The sequence below is a fragment of the Rana temporaria genome, chromosome 5, assembly GCF_905171775.1.
Source record: "Rana temporaria chromosome 5, aRanTem1.1, whole genome shotgun sequence".
NCBI lineage: Eukaryota > Metazoa > Chordata > Amphibia > Anura > Ranidae > Rana > Rana temporaria.
This window is the reverse complement of record NC_053493.1, coordinates 117471962-117490830: the sequence shown is the minus strand read 5'-3', so window position 1 is coordinate 117490830 and position 18869 is coordinate 117471962. Positions and strand designations below refer to the sequence as shown.

The window sequence follows — 18869 nt, the reverse complement described above, 5'->3', positions numbered from 1 at the left end:
AAAAGTCCCGCATCGAGGACGTGCTGGATCTCGGTCCGGGCTTCTCAGCTCTTTATTGGATAGATTAATAGTAGGGCAGCCATTGGCTCCCGCTGCTGTTAATCAAATCCAATAACCTGGGGGCGGGGCCGAGTCAGGCAATCATGTCCATGGACGCAAATGCTAGACTTGGGAGCGCACCTACAAGGTAACCCCCTTGGGGAAAGCGCTTCCCAGAGGGGGTTATCTGATGCAGGGAGGAGCCGAGACAGCCGCCGTGGGACCCCAGAAGACGAGGATCGGGGCCACTCTGTGCAAAACAAACTGCACAGTGGAGGTAAGTATGGTATGTTTGTTATATTTTATATATTTTTCCGAACCTTTACAATCACTTTAATTTGCATTTTAATGACTAAATAAGTATTTGACCCCTTCGGAAAACAGGACTCAGTACTTTATGGCAAAACCCTTGTTGGCAATCACAGAGGTCAGACGTTTCTTGAAGGTGGTCACCATGTGTGTATACATCTCAGAATGGATTTTGTCCCAATCCTCTTTGCAGATCCTCTCCAAGTCATGAGGTTTTCAAGGCTGACGTTTTGTAACTCAACCTTCAGCTTCCTCCACATGTTTTCTATGGATTTATGGTCTCTAGACTGGATAGGCCACTGCAGGACCTTAATGTGCTTCTTCTTGAGCCACTCCTTTGTTGCGTTGGCCGTGTGTTGTGGGTCATTTTCATGCTGGAATACCCATCCACAACCCATTTTCAATGCTCTGGCTGAGGGAAGGAGGTTATAACCCAAGATTTGATGGTACCTGGCCCCATCTATCATCCCCGATTGCGGTGAAGTTGTCTTGTCCTGTCCCCCCCTCCCCCTCAAAGCATAATGTTTCCACCTCCATGTTTGATAGTGGGGATGGTGTTCTTGGGGTCATAGGCAGCATTCCTCCTCCAAACACGGCGAGTTGAGTTGATGCCAAAGAGCTAAATTTTGGTCTCATCTGACCACAACACTTTCACCCAGTTCTCCTCTGAATCATTCAGAAGTTCATTAGCAAACTTCACCCGGACCTGTACATGTGCTTTCTTGAGCAGGGGGTCCTTGCAGGCGCTGCAGGATTAAAATCCTTCTCGACGTAGTGTGTTACCAATTGTTTTCTTGGTGACCCAACTAGCTTGAGATCATTATCAACATTCTCCCGTGTAGTTCTGGGCTGGGCTCTTGCATGGAGCCCCAGACTGAGATAGATTGAGGCCTTGTACACACGATCGGACAAAACCGATGAAAACGTACTGAAGTTCAGTTTCATCGGTCCAAACCGACCGTGTGTGGGCCCCATTGGTCAGTTGTCCTTCGGTCCAAAAAAAGAGAACTTACTTTAAAATTTAACCGATGGACACCTAACCGATAGGTCAAAACCGGTCGTTAGTACGCATGACCATCGGTTCAAACTCCACGCATGCTCAGACTAAATGAGGGGACTGGAGCGCTCGTTCTTGTAAAACTAGCGTTCGTTTTGAAGATAGCACATTCATCACGCTGTAACAGACAGAAAAGCGTGAATCGTCTTTAACTAACACAACTTCCCCTTTATAGTGCCGTCGTACGTGGTTTACGTGTCCGCGTTCTGACACGATCGGTTTTTAAACTGATGTTGTGTAGGCACATCAGACCATCAGTCAGCTTCATCGGTTAACCGATGAAAACGGTCCTTTGGACCTCTCTCGTCGGATGGACTGATCGTGTGTACGCGGCCTGACTTATTTTTTTCTTCCATTTGTTGTCACCCTCTCACCAAGCTGCATGGCGATTGGTCTTGTAGCCCATTCCAGCCCTGTGTAGGTCTACAATCTTGTCCCTGACATCCTTGGACAGCTCTTTGGTCTTGGCCATGGTGGAGAGATTGGAATCTGATTTTGTGGACAGGTGTCTTCTTTTTTTTTTTTATTATGTACAGTTAACAAGCTGAGATTAGGTCCTCGGTTCTCGTGATCACGGTAACCCAAAGAAAGGGAAAAGCTTGCCACAGGTAAAACCAAACTAGTAATTTAATAAATAAAACAGTATCACTTACGATGAGATAATCCAGCCTTTTCTGCCAGTTTCCGGGTGGGGTAAAGAGATTGGAACTTTTGGGTTTTAATAAGAATTTTTACTTATTTTTTATATAACCACTTCTTATTGCTGTTTTTTAATTTTGTAGTTTTGGCTCTGACCACTGGGGACCAGTCTCCTTAAAGCGTACATACCTTTCTCCGTACATACCTTTTTATATTCTGTTTTTGTCCAGGGCTTCCGGGTTCTGATGACTGCGGGACTGGGCGTTCCTATCCTTCCGTTCGATGATTGACGGCTTGTGAAACAGGTGACCTGTCGCACAACGCGCGTCACCAGATGTCGGGAAATAGCCGAGATGCGAGTCAGCACTATACGGCGCCTGCGCAGTCAGCTCTACACGGCGGGCGCAGGTGCCGTATAGTGCCGACTCATAGCTCGTCTATTTCCGGAAATCTGGTGACGCGCGTTGTGCGACAGGTCACCTGTTTCACAAGCCGTCAATTATCGAACGGAAGGATAGGAACGCCAAGTCCTGCAGTCATCGGAACCCTGAGGCAGGGATAGGAACGCCCAGTCCCGGAGTCATCAGAACGCGGATGCCCTGGACCAAATCAGAATATAAAGGTAAGTACGGAGAAAAAAAAATGAAAACATGCCGAAAGTATATGCCCTTACCAGGGCTCAAAATTTCAAGTCCTGAGCCACTAGCCAGACCTTAACAGTTACTCGCCACCACTTGCCCCACCCCTAAGTCCGCGCCTAAACACGCCCTTGTAAATGTCATGAAATTACACTGTTAAATGTTTTCAGCAGAATTAAGTTCCAAAAATAAAACAACTTTAACAATATTAACATAAAGCATATCAGTACCCATCAAATGCAGCCTCATTGTGCCCATCAAATGCAGACTCATTGTGCCCATCAAATGCAGACTCATTGTGCCCATGAATGCACACTCACTGTGCCCATCAATGCGGCCTCACTGTGCCCATCAAATGCAGCTTTATGGTGCCAATGATTGCAGCCTCACTATGCCCATCAATGCAGCCTCACTGTGCCCATCAATGCAGCCTCACTGTGCCCATCAATGCACTCTCACTGTGCCCATCAATGCACTCTCACTGTGCCCATCAATGCACTCTCACTGTGCCCATCAATGCACTCTCACTGTGCCCATCAATGCACTCTCACTTCAGAGGGCCCATGTGTCACCACTGTACACCTGGATAGGGCAGCATACAGAGGAACCGATCCCCTCCATTTTCCCATCCCCGATCCCATTTCCCCATCACTGCTACCACCGCTCACTGTCACTCATCCCAGACCCATGCTTCAGGGGGCCCATGTCTCACCCATGTACACCCGGATAGGAGAAGCAGCGGGCGGCATATAGATTAACCAATACCCTCCATTTTTCTCCTGCAGTCACGGCTATTGGTTCCAGTCTATATGCCGCCCGCTGCCCCTCTTATCCGGGGGGTTCAGTGGTGGTGGGTTGGATGGGGTGAGTGGCAGCAGTGGTGGGGGGGATGGGATCAGTGGTGGCTGTGAGGGGGGTTAGATCACTGGCAGTGGTGATGGTGAGGGGTGATGGGATCAGTGGTGGTGGTGGAATCAGTGGCGGGCATGGTGGGATCGTGGTGGTGGTGGGGGGATGGGATCAGTGGTGGCTGTGAAGGAGGTAAGATCACTGGCAGTGGTGACGTATGGGGGGTGGGATCAGTGGTTGTGGTGGGATCGGTAGTGGTGGGTGGAATCAGTGGCAGGGGTGGTGGTGGGTGGGATCAGTGGCAGGGGTGGTGACATCGGTGGTGGTGGGTGGTGACATTGGTGGTGGGTGGTGACATTGGTGGTGGTGGGTGTAATCAGTGGCAGGGGTGGTGACATCGGTGGTGGTGGTGGGTGGGATCAGTGGCAGGGGTGGTGACATCGGTGGTGGTGGGTGGGATCAGTGGCAGGGGTGGTGACATCGGTGGTGGTGGTGGGTGGGATCAGTGGCAGGGGTGGTGACATCGATGGTGGTGGTGGGTGGGATCAGTGGCAGGGGTGGTGGTGGTATCAGTGGCGGGTTCGGTGGTTGTGGGGTTGGCAGTAAGAGGCAGAGGTGATGGTGGTGGGGAAGGATGGCACCAGGAATAGGGATAAGATCTGTGGTGGTGAAGGGGGTCAGTAAGAGACAGAGATCAGCTGCAGTGCACTGACTATTATGTCACTTACTTTCTCAGTCGATATCGTTACTCCCATGCCTCCAGGTATATTCCTGTGATGATAGGATCTCCTGCAGAGGGGAGAGCTCCTCCCCCTTCACTGCATTGGTGTCAGCTGGTCAGCTGACTTTCACTTCCAGCGTGTTACATCTTTTTTTTTTTTCCTGAGCGAGCGGACAAACAAATGACCCCCCCCGCGCGAACAAACGAGCCCCCCGCGCGCGCAGTGTAACAAGGTCCCACACCTCTAGCTGGCTTGTTCCATAGACGGAATGCTGATACTATTTTTTACAAACGCCGGTCTAGGGGGGGCGGGACCTTTTTACACTGCACGTCGAACAGACACAGCCAGCTCCATCACACACAGCGTGACATCCCCGCTGTGTGTGCGCAATAAAACGAAAACAAGAGGAGAGAGAGAGGGGGAGGTGAGCGCTGCAGCCTCCTCAGCTCAAAGCGGCGCCAGGGAAGTCCGGTCCTGCCGCTGTGTGTCCTCTGGCTGACAGTTTCCTGGCTGATCGCTTCAGCCAGGAAACGATCATCCACCCCAGCTCCTCACTCGCCCTGAATGAAATTCCACTCGCAAATCGCGAGCAGGCGAGTGGAATTTTTGAGGGCTGCCCTTACTATGCTGGCTCTAATGTAAAAAAATCGTTTTTAGGGTGAACCTCCACTTTAAGTAATAGTGACTTCATGAGCCCATGTTGATTTTGGTGGCACTTCCTGTTCCCCGGATCTGTGTGGTGCTAATTGGTTGTTTAGTCATTCAGGGCTAGTCATTTTGATATTTTATATATACCCTTTAGTCCCCTTTTTTCTTGGGGTATTAGATGGAACCTACTTTGAACTGCTGGTTTTCCATTATTTAGCCTCAAGACCGCCATTTATAATAATAGATGTTTTGCTAGTTTGACCATTGGAGGTGGTCTTGTTAGCTTTAGACCCCTTTCACACTGAGGAGTTTTTCAGGCAGTACAGCGCTAAAAATAGCGCTGCTATACCGCCTGAAAAACTCCTGCACTGCATACTCAATGTGAAAGCCGAAGGGCTTTCACACTGAGGCAATGCGCTGGCGGGAGAGAAAAAAATCTCCTGCCAGCAGCATCTTTGGAGCGGCGTGTATACCGCTCCTTCCCATTTAAAACAATGGGAAACCGCGGCAATACCGCCCGCAATGCGCCTCTGCAGTTTTCTTTACTTGTTTGGTGGGGACCGGGCATCCCACAAAGATACAATAGAGAGGAAGCTCTAAATCTGACAAATCGAGTGCAGTAAATTCCCCTTCTCCAAAATGGCGAATAATGCAAGGGACTGCCCGAGGCTCAGACCGAGGCGTGGTTGTTATGGTCTATAGCAGGGATAGGCAACCTGGAGTCCTCCAGCTGTTGCAGAACTACAAGTCCCATCATGCTTCTGGGAGTAATTGTAACTGCCAGCCTTGCAATGCTTCATGGGAAATGTAGTTCCACAACAGCTGGGGGGGCTACTGGTTGCCTACCCCTGGTCTTTAGTATTAAATGTGGTGAGATAGAATGCCGCCCGTGCCCCAAGACGACGGCAGATTGTAACGAAACGCGTCGGAGCGATGTGCTGAAATCACCATGCTTCTGCGATCCCGGAAGGACGGGTGTTTGTGTATTAGCCAGCCGGCTATTCATTTATACATTTAGTTTTATGCTTTCCAAATGTAAGTGCAACCTTATATGCCATAATTAAAGTTCCAGACGTTTTTACACTATGGCGAGTTTTATATTTTTCCAGGGGAACTTTAATGTGTGTGTGATACCCTGAGGTCAGACTTCATGCTGTATCGGTTCCCTGGCTGGGTATAAGCCACAAGTGCTATTGAACTCTTTATAAGAGGTCCATGTAAGCAGGCATTGTTGTTACGGTGGAGGTCACATTACACTTTTGGTGTTGGATGGTGTCGGCATCACGGGAATGATCCTTCTTTATCACAATTGGACTTTATTCAATATTATTCATTTTATCATTTTCATTGTCACACAGGTGTAGCACTAGTATTTTTGATTAATTGCTTGGATGGACTTTTTCGCATTAGGACATTCTGTTTTCAGTGTTTGGATTTTTATTTGATGTATTCGGCAAATGTTTAGCGCAGCTTAGTTTTAAATTTTGTTTTTTTACTGCGTCTATCTCACAGTTGAGCTGCTGCTATTGGAAACCTTCACATATTCGAGTGCAGTTTTTTTTATTTTTATATAATAGACATCTGTGCATGAACCCGCACAGATGTCTTTCAAATCGCCCCTGAACTCGCACTGAAATGTGGGTTTGAAATTGTGCAAGTTCAGCTGAATGCGCACAATTTCAAACCTGCCTCCAATGTAAACGTACCCTAAGGCCTCGTACACACGTCCGCTCGTGTGCCTCGTGTGTGCAGTTGCGCCTCAACCTAAGGTACTGTGCATAGGGTATACTGCGTTTCAATGGGATGGCATGTGCACTGTCTGAGTGTAGAATGGTATTACCCGCAGTTTCCTTGCGGTATAAAGTGGACGCTAGGCGGTTATCATTATCGATGTAAATTTCAACATCCAGGAAGGATATCCTACGGGGGTGGCTACTGACCGTGAATTTCAAGTTGTAGTTGTTATTGTTCAACATATTGACAAAATCAGTCAGGGCCGACTGTGTATCGGTCCAAACTATAAAGATATCGTCAATATAACGAAGCCACACGAGTGCCCGATTGGTGTAATCAGACAACTGTTCATCCGAGAAAGTTTCAGCAGACATGTTCGGTCGTGTGTAGGGCCGACCAGACAATTTTCCGGCCGACCGGACAGGTTTCCAGCAGACAAATGTTTGCTAAGAAACATGTCCGCTGGAAGCCTGTCCGCACATGTCCGATGGTCAGTACGACTCATTGGACATGTCCGCTGGCCCGAGAACCCGTGCATGATTTTGAAGTGATTAGATGCATGCGTGGAAGCATTGAACTTCCGGGTTCGCGCACGTCGCCGCGTCATCGTCGCTGCCACGTCACCGCGTATTCTGTCCGCGGGGATTTTGGTTTGATGGTGTGTACAACCATCAGACCAAAATCTGCTAGCAGACATGTCCGATGAACACGGTCTGCGGACCGTTTTCATCAGACAGGTCCGCTCATCTGTACAAGGCCTAAGAGTGCTCCTAATCTCAGCTTGTTACCTGTATAGAAGACAGCTGTGAGCCAGAAATCTTGCTGATTGATAGGGGATCAAATACTCATTAAAATGCAAATCGAATTATAACTTTTTTTGAAATGCGTTTTTCTGGATATTTTTTTGTTGTTCGGTCTCTCACTGTTAACATAAACCTACCATTAAAATTATAGACTGATCATTTATTTGTCAGTAGGCAAACATACAAAATCAGCAGGTGTTTAAATGCTTTTTTCCCTCATTGTAATTAGCCATTCTGCCTAGTGTTGCTAGGGTCCTTGGTTAAAATCTCCAACAAGACAATGCAGTGGAACCTTGGTTTACGAGTAACGCGGTTAACAAACATGTTGAAAGACGAGCAACTTTTTACAAAAAATTCTGACTCTGAGTTTGTGAGTGGTGTCTCGCAAAGCGAGCAGAATTCAAGCTAATGGGGTGTGCAGTACCACATTTAGCCAGAGTTGCGGGGGCGCCGGTGACAATCTGAACGGTTTCGGAAATACTTGGAAATTCTCCATAACCGAGTGTTTCCAAGATCAGCCGTGCTGTACCCGAGTATTTTCGAGTCTCTCCGGTGCCCCCCCCCCACCACCTCTGGCCACATGCAGTATTGCATGCCATAGAAGTGAATGTGGAACAAATTATCTTTGTTTCCATTGACTTCTATGGGGAAACTTGCTTTGATATGCAAGTGCTTTGCATTACAAGCAAGCTTTGAATCTAAGAGCCAGCTAAACAAGTTAGGAGCCAGTTTTTTTAAGCATAGTATGGTTTGTCAGTGCCCGGGGTAAGGCCAGCAATTTGCACCCCCTAACCCTAACTCACAGCGGAGCACCCAGTCAACGTAATGTAACGCTGTTACATCAGGGTTGTGGGCTTGCCAGAAAGAGTAAGGCTGGGTTCACACTCCAGCACAGCATGATGCTGCCACCACCATGCTTCACTGTAGGGATGGTATTGGCCAGGTGATGAGCGTTGCCTGGTTTGCTCCAGACATGACACTTGCCGATCAGGGCAGAGAGTTCAATCTTTGTTTCTTTAAACCAGAGATTTTGTTTCTTGTGGTCTGAGTCCTCCAGGTGCCTTTTTGGCAAACTCCAGATGGCTGTCGTGTGCCCTTTACTGGGGAGTGGCTTCCGTCTGGCCACTCTAGCATACAGGCCTAATTGGTGGAGTGCTACAGAGATGGTTGTTCTCTCTTTACAGAGAAACGCTGAAGCTCTGTCAGTTACCATTGGGTTCTTGGTCACTTCCCTGACTAAGGCCCTTCTCCACCAATTGCTCAGTTTGGCCGGGTGGCCCACTCTAGGAGTAGTCCTGGTGGTTTCAAACGTCTTTCATTTACAGATGATGAAGACCACTGTACTCATTGGGACCTTCAATGCTGCAGAAATGTTTTCTGTACCCTTCCCCAGATCTCTGCCTCGATACAATCCTGTCTTGGAGATCTACAGACAATTCCTTGGACTTCATGGCTTGGTTTGTGCTCTGACATGCACTGTTAACTGTGGGACTTTGTATAGACAGATGTGTGCCTTTTTTTCAAATCATGTCCAATGAACTGAATTTACCACAAGTGGACTCCAAGTTGTAGAAACATCTCAAGGATGATCAGTGGAAACACGATGCGCCTGAGCTCAATTTTGAGTGTTGTGGCAAAGGCTGTGAATACTTATGTACATGTGATTTTTTTTATTTTTTTTTGTTTCATTTTCTATTTCTAATAAATTTACATACCTTTCACATTGTCATTATGGGGTATTGTTTGTAGAATTTTTAGGAAAATAATGAATTTGATCCATTTTGCAATAAGGCTGAAACATAACAAAATATGCAAAAGGTGAAGTGCTGTAAATACTATCCGGATGCACGGAAGCCTGCATTAGTTAATTAACCACTTGCTTACTGGGCACATATACCCCCCTCCTGCCCAGGTGAAATTTCAGCTTCCGGCACTGCGTCGCTTTAACTAACAATTGCGCGGTCGTGCGACGTGACTCCCAAACAAAATTGACGTCCTTTTTTCCCCACAAGTAGAGCTTTCTTTTGGTGGTATTTGATCGCCTCTGCGGTTTTTATTTTTTGCGCTATAAACAAAAAAGAGCGAAAATTTTGAAAAAAATACAATATTTATTACTTGTTGCTATAATAAATATCCCAATTTAAAAAAAAAACACATTTTTTTTCTCAGTTTAGGCCGATACGTATTCTTCTACATATTTTTGGTAAAAAAAATCGCAATAAGTGACTGGTTTGCGCAAAAGTTATAGCGCCTACAAAATAGGGGACAGAATTATTATTTTTTATTATTTTTTTTTTTTTACTAGAAATGGCGGCGATCTGCGATTTTTATTGGGACTGCGACGTTATGGCAGACACTTTTGACACATTTTTGGCGCCATTCACATTTATACTGCGATCGGTGCTATAAATATGCACTAATTACAGTATAAATGTGACTGGCATTGAAGGGGTTAACACTAGGGGGTGAGGAAGGGGTTAAATGTATCCCTGCATTGTTTTCTAACTGTAGGTGGAGGGGGCGTGACTGGGGGGGGTGACCGATCTGTGTCTCTATGTACAAGAGACACAGATCGGTCTCCTCTCCAGAGACAGAACCGCTGTCTCTGTGTAAAACGGCAATGAGAGATGATCTCATATGTTTACATATGAGATCATCTCTCATTGGCCGCACAGATCGCATCGCAAACGGCCACTCTGATTGGCCGTTTGCGGCGATCTGTAATTGGCTGTGTCCAAGGGATACGGCCAACACAGAGTTTCCCTGCTGCACGCTCTGGAGCGCGCACGGGGAACGCCCAAAGGGGCGGACGTCAATTGACGTCCTGTTGGATTTTGGGATCCGCGCTGCAGCCATCATTTGACTATAGCGCGGGTCCCAGGAGGTTAAAGTAATATTAAAGTTTTTTTTTTTTTTTTTTTTTTATACTTGCCTGCTCTGTGTAAGGGTTTTGCACAGAGCAGCCCTCATTCCTCGTTCTCGGTTGCACCGCCGGCGCTCCTGGCCCCTTCCTCCAGTCGAGTGCCACCAGAGCACGCATTCTGCATGTCCATTCACACACAGAGCTGTGGCTCGGCCCTGCCCCCTCTCTCTCCTCGTTGGCTGTGATTGACAGCAGCAGGAACCAATAGATCCTGCTGCTGTCTCTGCCAGTGAGAACAGAGAGAGAGTCCCTGGAGAGCCAAGGCTCTTGTGCACATTGTTGGATCACGATGGGGCTCAGGTAAGTATTGGGGGGGGGGGGCTGGGGCACTGCTTCACGCATTGTTTTTTTTTTTTGTTTTTGTTTTTTTACTTTCATAAAGTGAAGAAAAAAACACTTTAATTTATGGGATTGCTTTGTTTCTGTGGGCAACCAGACACTATCCCTCCTCGTTTCCATAGCCATGGTCCCCAGATAATGACATTAGTGGACATTGGCAGGGACCTGCAAGGAAATACTAAAAGTTCTTGTTGCTGGAAGTAAACAGCTGTGCCAGCACTCAATCTTTTTCTGTACAGCCTGAGATGATGAACTCTCTTATTAGTTCTTCTAATAAAAGCCTGTAGACACACAAAGATGATTATCTCTGTTAGCAGCACAGTGCTGGCAAAAGACTATAATCAAAGACGAAACAAAAATGTCATTGTTGGAGCCTTTGCTTCGTCGGTGTAATTATGCAGTCATAATTATGGACCACAATGGGGCATTCTTTGTCTTTTGCTCATATGTAGGCAGAAGTCCTGACAGTCCTATGGGTAAAAATAAACACTCGCTCTTCTGTTATTACAAACATGATTAGCTGCAACAGCTAAAGAGAGGGGGCTGGTGACCTCTGACCTCCCAACAAGAGGTGGTGTTGTCTGTCATGCTGATTATCTTACATAATGCGTTGTATTGTTGTCTGCTTTGTTAGTATTCATTGTTATTGTTCTCGTTACAGCATGTGTGGAGTGAAAGTGAAGACTGCTTGCCTTTCCTGCAGCTAGCTCAGGATTACATTTCCTCCTGTGGGAAGAAGACGCTTCATGAAATACTGGAGAAAGTCTTCAAGTCATTCAGACCAGTAAGTTTGTTGGCTTTCTTAAAGGCAAGCAATTCTGGTTTGTGGTTAATTTTATTGTACATTTTGTATTTATAAGTCTTTGAAATGTTATATATATATTTTTTTTTATATAAAATCTTTATTTTACTTTTAACACCTGTTACAATGACAAGTAAATTATGATATACTACTGGGAGATCACATCAGTGGCGTCACTAGGGTTGGTGTCATCCGGTGCGGTAAAACATGGTGTCACCCCCCCCCCCCTGTCTAGGCTGCCCAGCACCAAGCAGGCAGCGCACGGGCACAGGCCGCACCCCAAACCAGCCCCTGTAAATGATAGTATAGGGCAGTATAGTGGCAGGTTAGGGTAGTATAGAGTGGTATAGTGGCAGGTTGGTGTAGTGGGGTGGTATAGGACAGGTTAATGTGGTATAGGGCATGTTGGGGTGGTATAGGGCAAGTTAGGGTTGCATAGGGCAGGTTGGGGTGGTATAGTGCAAGTTAGGGTGGCATAGGGGAAGTTGGGATGGCATGGAAAAGGTTGGGGTGGTACAGGGCAAGTTAGGGTGGCATTGGGCAGGTTGGGGTGGTATAGGGCAAGTTATGGTGGCACAGGGCAGATTGGGGTGGCACAGTGCAAGTTGGGGTGGCATGGGAAAGTTTGGGGTGGCATGGGAAAGTTTGGGGTGGCACAGGGCAGGCTGGGGTGGTACAGGGCAGGCTGGGCATGTCAGCTAAAAAAAAACGGGATGGTGTCACCCCTCTAGCGGGTGTCACCCGGTGTGGACCGCACCCCCCTAGCAACGCCTTTGGATCACATTAAAAGCTGTTTGCCTTCAGACTGTCTCTCCCTGATTAAATCTCCAGAAGACCTTATTTGAGAAGAGCAGACAGTGAAGGGGGTGAGTCACTACAATGATTCCTTCAGCTGTATGTGTAAATTTCAGCTTGAGTTCTGTGGCTCAAGAAGAAGCACATCAAGATCCTGGAGTGGCCTAACGAGTGTTGACAAGGGAATCCCTGCTGCCGAGCAATTGTTATTTCCAGACAGGGACGGCATCCCCATCCACCTCAACTCCCCACCCTGCTGGGAGAAGACAGTTGCTCAGCAGGAGGGATTCCCCTGTCAACACTGTGTTAATTGGGGACTCATGTAAATTTCTTTCCTTCAACCCATGGTTGCAGTAAAGAAAATTGCACCATGTATGGCCTGGAGAAGACAGTGATTATTGCTAGCGGCTATTGCAGCCACTAATAAGAATTGCAAGAATCCGGCAGGCTGGTTTTACCCAAGTTTAACGATCGATCAATTTGGTACATTCAGCCTTCCCATTAACAGTTTGAATCTCAGCTGGTTCCTGCTAAACCGAACGTGATTTGAACCGTGAAGCCTTAGCAGGTTCTCCATAACAAGTCCATCACTATACACTTTTTATGTACAAGAGGCAAAGTACAGGTTGCCACATATATACCATCTGACTAAGGGCTCTTTCACACGAGCGGACTATGCCGGTGGATCCGCCTGCCCAGGGGGGATCTGTCCACTGTTCCCTGGTGAGCATGTGGACAACACATCCTGCTTCCCTCTGAGTGGTCGCGTTGTAATTGGACCACCTATCCATTTACATTCGCCAGACAGATGGGAAACGGGTCCCCCATCCATCTGTTTTAATGGATATGATTGGATCGGATATCGGCGGGTGTAAACAGACACATGTCTGTTTACATCCGCCGCTTCATAGAGGGCAATGGATGGTTCGATCTGGTCCACCCATTTGAAAGGGGCCTAAAGTGTTTTCCTTTTATTGTTATTTTTTTTTTTAAAAGATCAGTGGGCCAGATTCTCAAGAGTTACGACGGTGTATCTCAGGAAACATCGTCGTATCTCTGTTTTTGGCCCCGGGTATCTATGCGAGTGATTCCTAGAATCATTTTTGCATAGATACGGCCAAAATCCGTCACTTACACCGTCGGATCTTAGATGTAATTCGATGCTGGCCGCTAGGTGGCGTTTACGTTCAGTTCTCATTTGACTATGCAAATGAGCCTGATACGCCGATTCCCGAACGAATTTGCGTCACGTAGTCGTCGTTTACGTCGCTTCCGTAAGCGTAAGGTTACCCCTGCTATATGATGGGTAACTTTACGCCAGTCCGCCGTATGCCATGTTAAGTAAGGCGTCGGGTCAGCGTCGTCTTTTTCCGTTGGTTACGTCGTTTTTCTAAGTCGTCCCCAAATACGACTTTACGTCAATGACGCTCACGTCGGCGTCATTGACGTTTTCCGTCGTGAGCTGGAGAATGCGCACTGGGCTCTTTTTCCACCCGGCGCGGGGGCGCGCTTAATTTGAATACAAGCCGCCCCCTTTGAATTACACGGCCATACGCCGGGCCATTTACACTACGCCGCCGCAAATTACGGAGCAAGTGCTTGGAGAATACGGCACTTGCTCCTGTAAGTAGTGGCGGCGTAGTGTAAATAGCTTACGCGACGCCGCCGCAGGATGTACGGGAATCTGGCCCTTTGTTCATAGTTATTCTAGCCATTTGTTATATTTGAATGTTGCTGTCAAGTTAACAAATACCGAGACTTGTTCCACCAGTATGCTATGACCTACAGATAACTTCATATTTGTTATGTAGTTTACTGGTCTTTATTGCCCACATATGACTTTTAATAAGCACTGCAATACTGGTGTATGATTTGGCCATATCTCTGACATTTTCTCTTCTTCACAGCTACTCGGTCTCCCAGACGTGGATGATGACACGTTTGAAGAATATAATGCGGATGTGGAAGAGGATGAACCCGAGGCAGATCACCAGCAGATGGGGGTCAGCCAGCAGTAGAATATCTAGGATATTCCTTATACAGAAAAAGAAAACAAACCCAACATATTGTAATAGTAAACATATATGACAAAAGTGCAGAAACCACTCAGTGAGCAGGGCATCTGGCTTGCCAACAGCAGCGTTTCCATGGGAGTTCTGTTGCTTTCCATCACTATTGATCCTATAGTATCTTTTAAGGCTGTTGAGCTCATTTTGAACAGCTCTACAATGTGATGATTTTTAAGTGCTGGTTACTGAATACATGACAGTGGGTGTGTAATTATGTAAATGTTGCCTATCTATGGGATTGTTATTGGTTCTAACTACAGGAAGAAGTTCAGCCAGAATATTGTTTGGTGAAAATAATTTACCCTCAGTGCGAAGTAAATTGTTAGTAACATAAATCTACAAAATTCTATTTACATTCATTATGTTCGTTTTCTCAGTTCTACAAAGTATCAACAATTCTAGTGCCAACACTGGTTTGCACACCCATTTTAAAGTCTAAATTTAAACATGTTTAACGGCGAAGAAATACTACATATATTGGGTACTCTATATTGCCCCTAACTAGAGTGTAACCTGGGATTTCTGCTATAGTGTGTACCTGTGATCTGGGGCCTATGGGTAAAGGTTAAACAGTCTATTAGAATAACAAGTTTATACTCTTGGTGAAGTAAACCCTCTTGCTAACCCTTAAGCGGACACGGTGTCTCTTTACTAATCTGCCACTAATTACTGTGGTCACAGATCATCAGTCCCACCAAATATGTTTGCATTCAAAAACTGAATTCTATAGTTCATTCATTTGTTTTGTGGGGACAGAATAGACAACATATATGAAGATGGCAACACAGCCCTGGAAATTTGCAGTGCGTTATACATAATACACGTTAGCATGCTAGTAATAGATAAATCCTGTCTTGTTCTGGTTTCTGTATTCAGCTGTAAGCAAATCATACAATCACGCTGTTGGGTAAATAATAATAATGTGGATGCTGATGACCTTCATGGATTTATGAAATAATAAAAAAAAAAAAAGCCAGGTAGTGAGATTATAATTGGCCCCCAATTTATGGTGAGTAGGGTCCCGTCTTAAACTGCAGACAGTAGGGTAGAGTCATTGCCAGTCGTTCAACCCTTTACAGCTGGGGAAGTTGACTCCTTTTGGTTTTCTCACACATTTCATGATCAGACAGGTTAGGATAGGTCACTGCTATACTTTTTGAATCTTGATCATGTTTATAGTCTGCTCTTGTGAGTAACAGCCCTCCCCTCCATGTACTTGCTACTATTGGGGCAGTACAGTAGCCTCAGTGCACCTAAACTGTATCATAAGAGATATGTTATGAACAAGCTATCGAAGTGTAAAAAACTCCTTCTGTTGTATGTACCAGTGCTTTTCTGATAACAGCCCATGGTTACACAACAAACGCCTGTATATGTAAGATGCTGGTGCCCTATAATGGGCTGCCTAATTTGCACTGTTTTGGGTAAACTGGAATTCACTACACGGAGCAGGAAATGTATACCTTTATATATTTAGCAGAAATGCTTATTAACCACTCATCGTATTGTATCAGAACACTTTCTGTGACAAGGACTTTGTAACAGCAATGTCCGAGTTTGCCATATTAATAGAGCATGCATAGGTATCTTGCATCCCAGACTCCTGTTGCTTTATTGCTAGCGGGGCTGACGATACATAATTTCCACCTCTGCAGCGAAGGTGGGGTGGGGGGGTCAGCCCAATACTGCATGTAATCCATTTGCAACTTTCCTGGATTATTGATCTTTTTTTATATGCTCATATATTTGACACACTGGGTAGATTTTGCACTGCAACATCAAAACAGGTATTTATCAGATTTTTGTGTTGCATTTTTAATCATGAAAAAAAAAAAAATAGCCTAAAATGGTAATGGATTTTAATGGAATCAACTTATTTATAGGTCTTAAGAATGCAGTGTATTGTATAATTATTAGAATAATGAGTGAAGACTCTACAATTGTCATCGCCATTGTGAGCCCTGGATATTGGCATTGATGTTTTTTGTTTACAGCAATCTAAGCGTTATCGGGAGAGTGAAAGTCATTAAAAATGATTGGTAAAGGAGAACGGCAGCCTAGCAGGTAATTGGTTTGTTCAGGGCTGGATGGAGGGTGTAACAACCTGACTCTTGTGCCTGTTTCTACAATCGCTTCCTATAAATCCCATGCTGCTCACTTGAACTTTCTGCTCTTCTTGCACCTCTGTCTCCTGCACCTGCTTCCACGTTATCCTCTGGGCTGGGGTTTCCTATTTTAGTGGTATTTAGAATTTCCTACTCCCTGCTCTTTCTCAAGAGTAGCACGGCCTCCGATTTAGGAACCGATGATCTGAGTTCCTTCCACTTCACACAGCAAGTGGCATTTGTTGCTGTGTATACAGGGCATATTTTCAACCATGGCTGCAGCTCCATACCCTGACTTGTAAAATACTAAACAGAAGTCGAGACATCTCTTCCTTCTGAAGGTAGATTAGATCTGAAGACCATGTCCTACGAAAAGAGACACGCTGGGGCCCATGCAGCAAAATTGTAGTGGTTTAGAGAAATCTTGACAACTTTTTGGTCCACCTGTTAAAGCGGGAGTTCACCCATTTATTTATTTTTTTCTCTTTTCCCCTTAGATTCCTGCTCGTTTTGTCTAGGGGAATCGGCTAATTGTTTTAAAATATGAGCAGTACTTACCCGTTTTCGAGATGCATCTTCTCCGTCGGCTTCCGGGTATGGGTCTTCGGGAGCGGGCGTTCCTTCTTGATTGACAGTCTTCCGAGAGGCTTCCGACGGTCGCATCCATCGCGTCACTAGTAGCCGAACGCCGGTGCGGCTCTATACTGCGCACCGACGTTCGGCTTCTTTCGGAAAATCGTGACGCGATGGATGCGACCGTCGGAAGCCTCTCGGAAGACTGTCAATCAAAATAGGAACGCCCAGTCCCGCAGCCCATACCCGGAAGCGACGGAGAGGATGCATCTCGTAAACCGTAAGTACGGATCATATTTTAAAACAACTAGCCGATTCCCCTAGACAAAACGAGCATCCATCTAAGGGGAAAAAGTGTATTGTAGGGGTGAACCTCCGCTTTAATTTCTATACCTGTTTGAAACTGTGGTTATAAACCATCACCAAAGAGCAAACCTTTAAGTTTCTGCAGGGTCTACTAAGAAGTTTAGTAGTGCGGGTGCATCTTGTAATAAAACCATTGCTCTTCCAAAGTGAAAAGTGCAAATTGAGGCTCCTAGAGCTCTTAGCAATTAATTGAAGCTTTATTTGTCTTTTGGAAGATGTCAAGCAAAGAGAGGTAAATGTAGATGATCAATGGGTTATTTAATGACAGTCTTTTCCATTATTAAGCTGCTTACTGGGTTGTTAAGAATAAATTAATATGTCTAGTGTGCCCACTGTACTAATGAAGCCATAGTTAAAAAAAGAGGATCATTCTTACACCGATTTGCCAGAACAATTTTGCTTACTCTTATCATTGCGCAGGTATCCACACAGAAGATCTTCCATTGTGTCTTCAGCCTTACCGTTTCATGCAGTTGAGTCTAAGATTGGTCATATTGATAAAGACTCTTTTAAAATGAGTTTATTTTAAATATTTAAAAATGTTGGGTGGTAATAGCACTGCTGTATGTGTAAAAACCTGAGAAGACGGAGTTGAGGCATATTTGGACCTTTATTTATTTTCAAATATTCTTTTTATTCTATATAAACAAATTGTGTACATGCGCGTTTTAAGGGGTTCAGGTTTGTTGTGCCTCTCCAAAGTTGCAAAGATTCATATCCATTGTGCATGTAAAGGAGGCATACACCCTCGATTTTTATATTTGGGAGTAATTACATTTTAAGTTATTTGTTTCCTTGTTGTATGACAGAGTTGCCATTTTCTTTATATTTAGTAGATGTGGTTACTGAAAAAAAAAAAAAACTGCAAGCTGCAACCGTTGTTTGGTTTAGATATCGTATTTGTGTATAGCTGAATGATTACAGTATAGGTAAATTTGTGTAGAACTCTGCCCAGTTCTGTTTCTGTGTTTTGCTGGCTCTTCCACCATTCCCAGCCCAGCTGTGCTAGAGAGAGCTGGGCTTTCTGGGAAACCACTGGATTGGATCTTCCATACATCACTACAAATTCTTCCACTTGCCCTTCTACATGCCCTCTAATACAGCGCTTCTCATCTGTATTAAAACACATACACCTTTGGCAGTTTTTGACAAGTACCCCCTGGTTGCTTACTTCACCTTATCCTAAGGGCCTATTCACACTTTTTGGTTACAATACGTATGTGTGATGCGGTGCCTTCATTCTAATTGGCCTCCCAGTGCTTAAAGGGTTTTTTTTTAGCTACCGTATTTGCCGGTGTATAAGGCGACCAGGTGTATAAGACGACCCCATTTTTTTTGCCTGTACTCTCCATATAAGATGACCCCCCTTCTGAGGTTTCCGACGCTTCATATTTCTTCCTTCTGGAGACATATTCTTCTTGTTGGAGCTGGAGCCAATCACAGCAAGCGATGTATTCTA

At 45.5% G+C, this 18869-nt stretch overlaps 1 protein-coding gene across 1 annotated transcript in view; it reads left to right on the top strand.

Annotated features, from left to right (window-relative positions):
- The window catches only part of MTURN (maturin, neural progenitor differentiation regulator homolog), a 28591-nt gene extending 12375 nt beyond the window's left edge, over window positions 1-16216 (top strand). The window contains exons 2-3 of the mRNA XM_040353055.1: window positions 11362-11484; window positions 14205-16216. Coding sequence (XP_040208989.1) covers window positions 11362-11484; window positions 14205-14315 — 234 coding nt within the window. The 3' untranslated portion in view covers window positions 14316-16216. The remainder of the gene's footprint in view (window positions 1-11361; window positions 11485-14204) is intronic.
- The last annotated feature ends 2653 nt before the right edge of the window (window positions 16217-18869 follow it).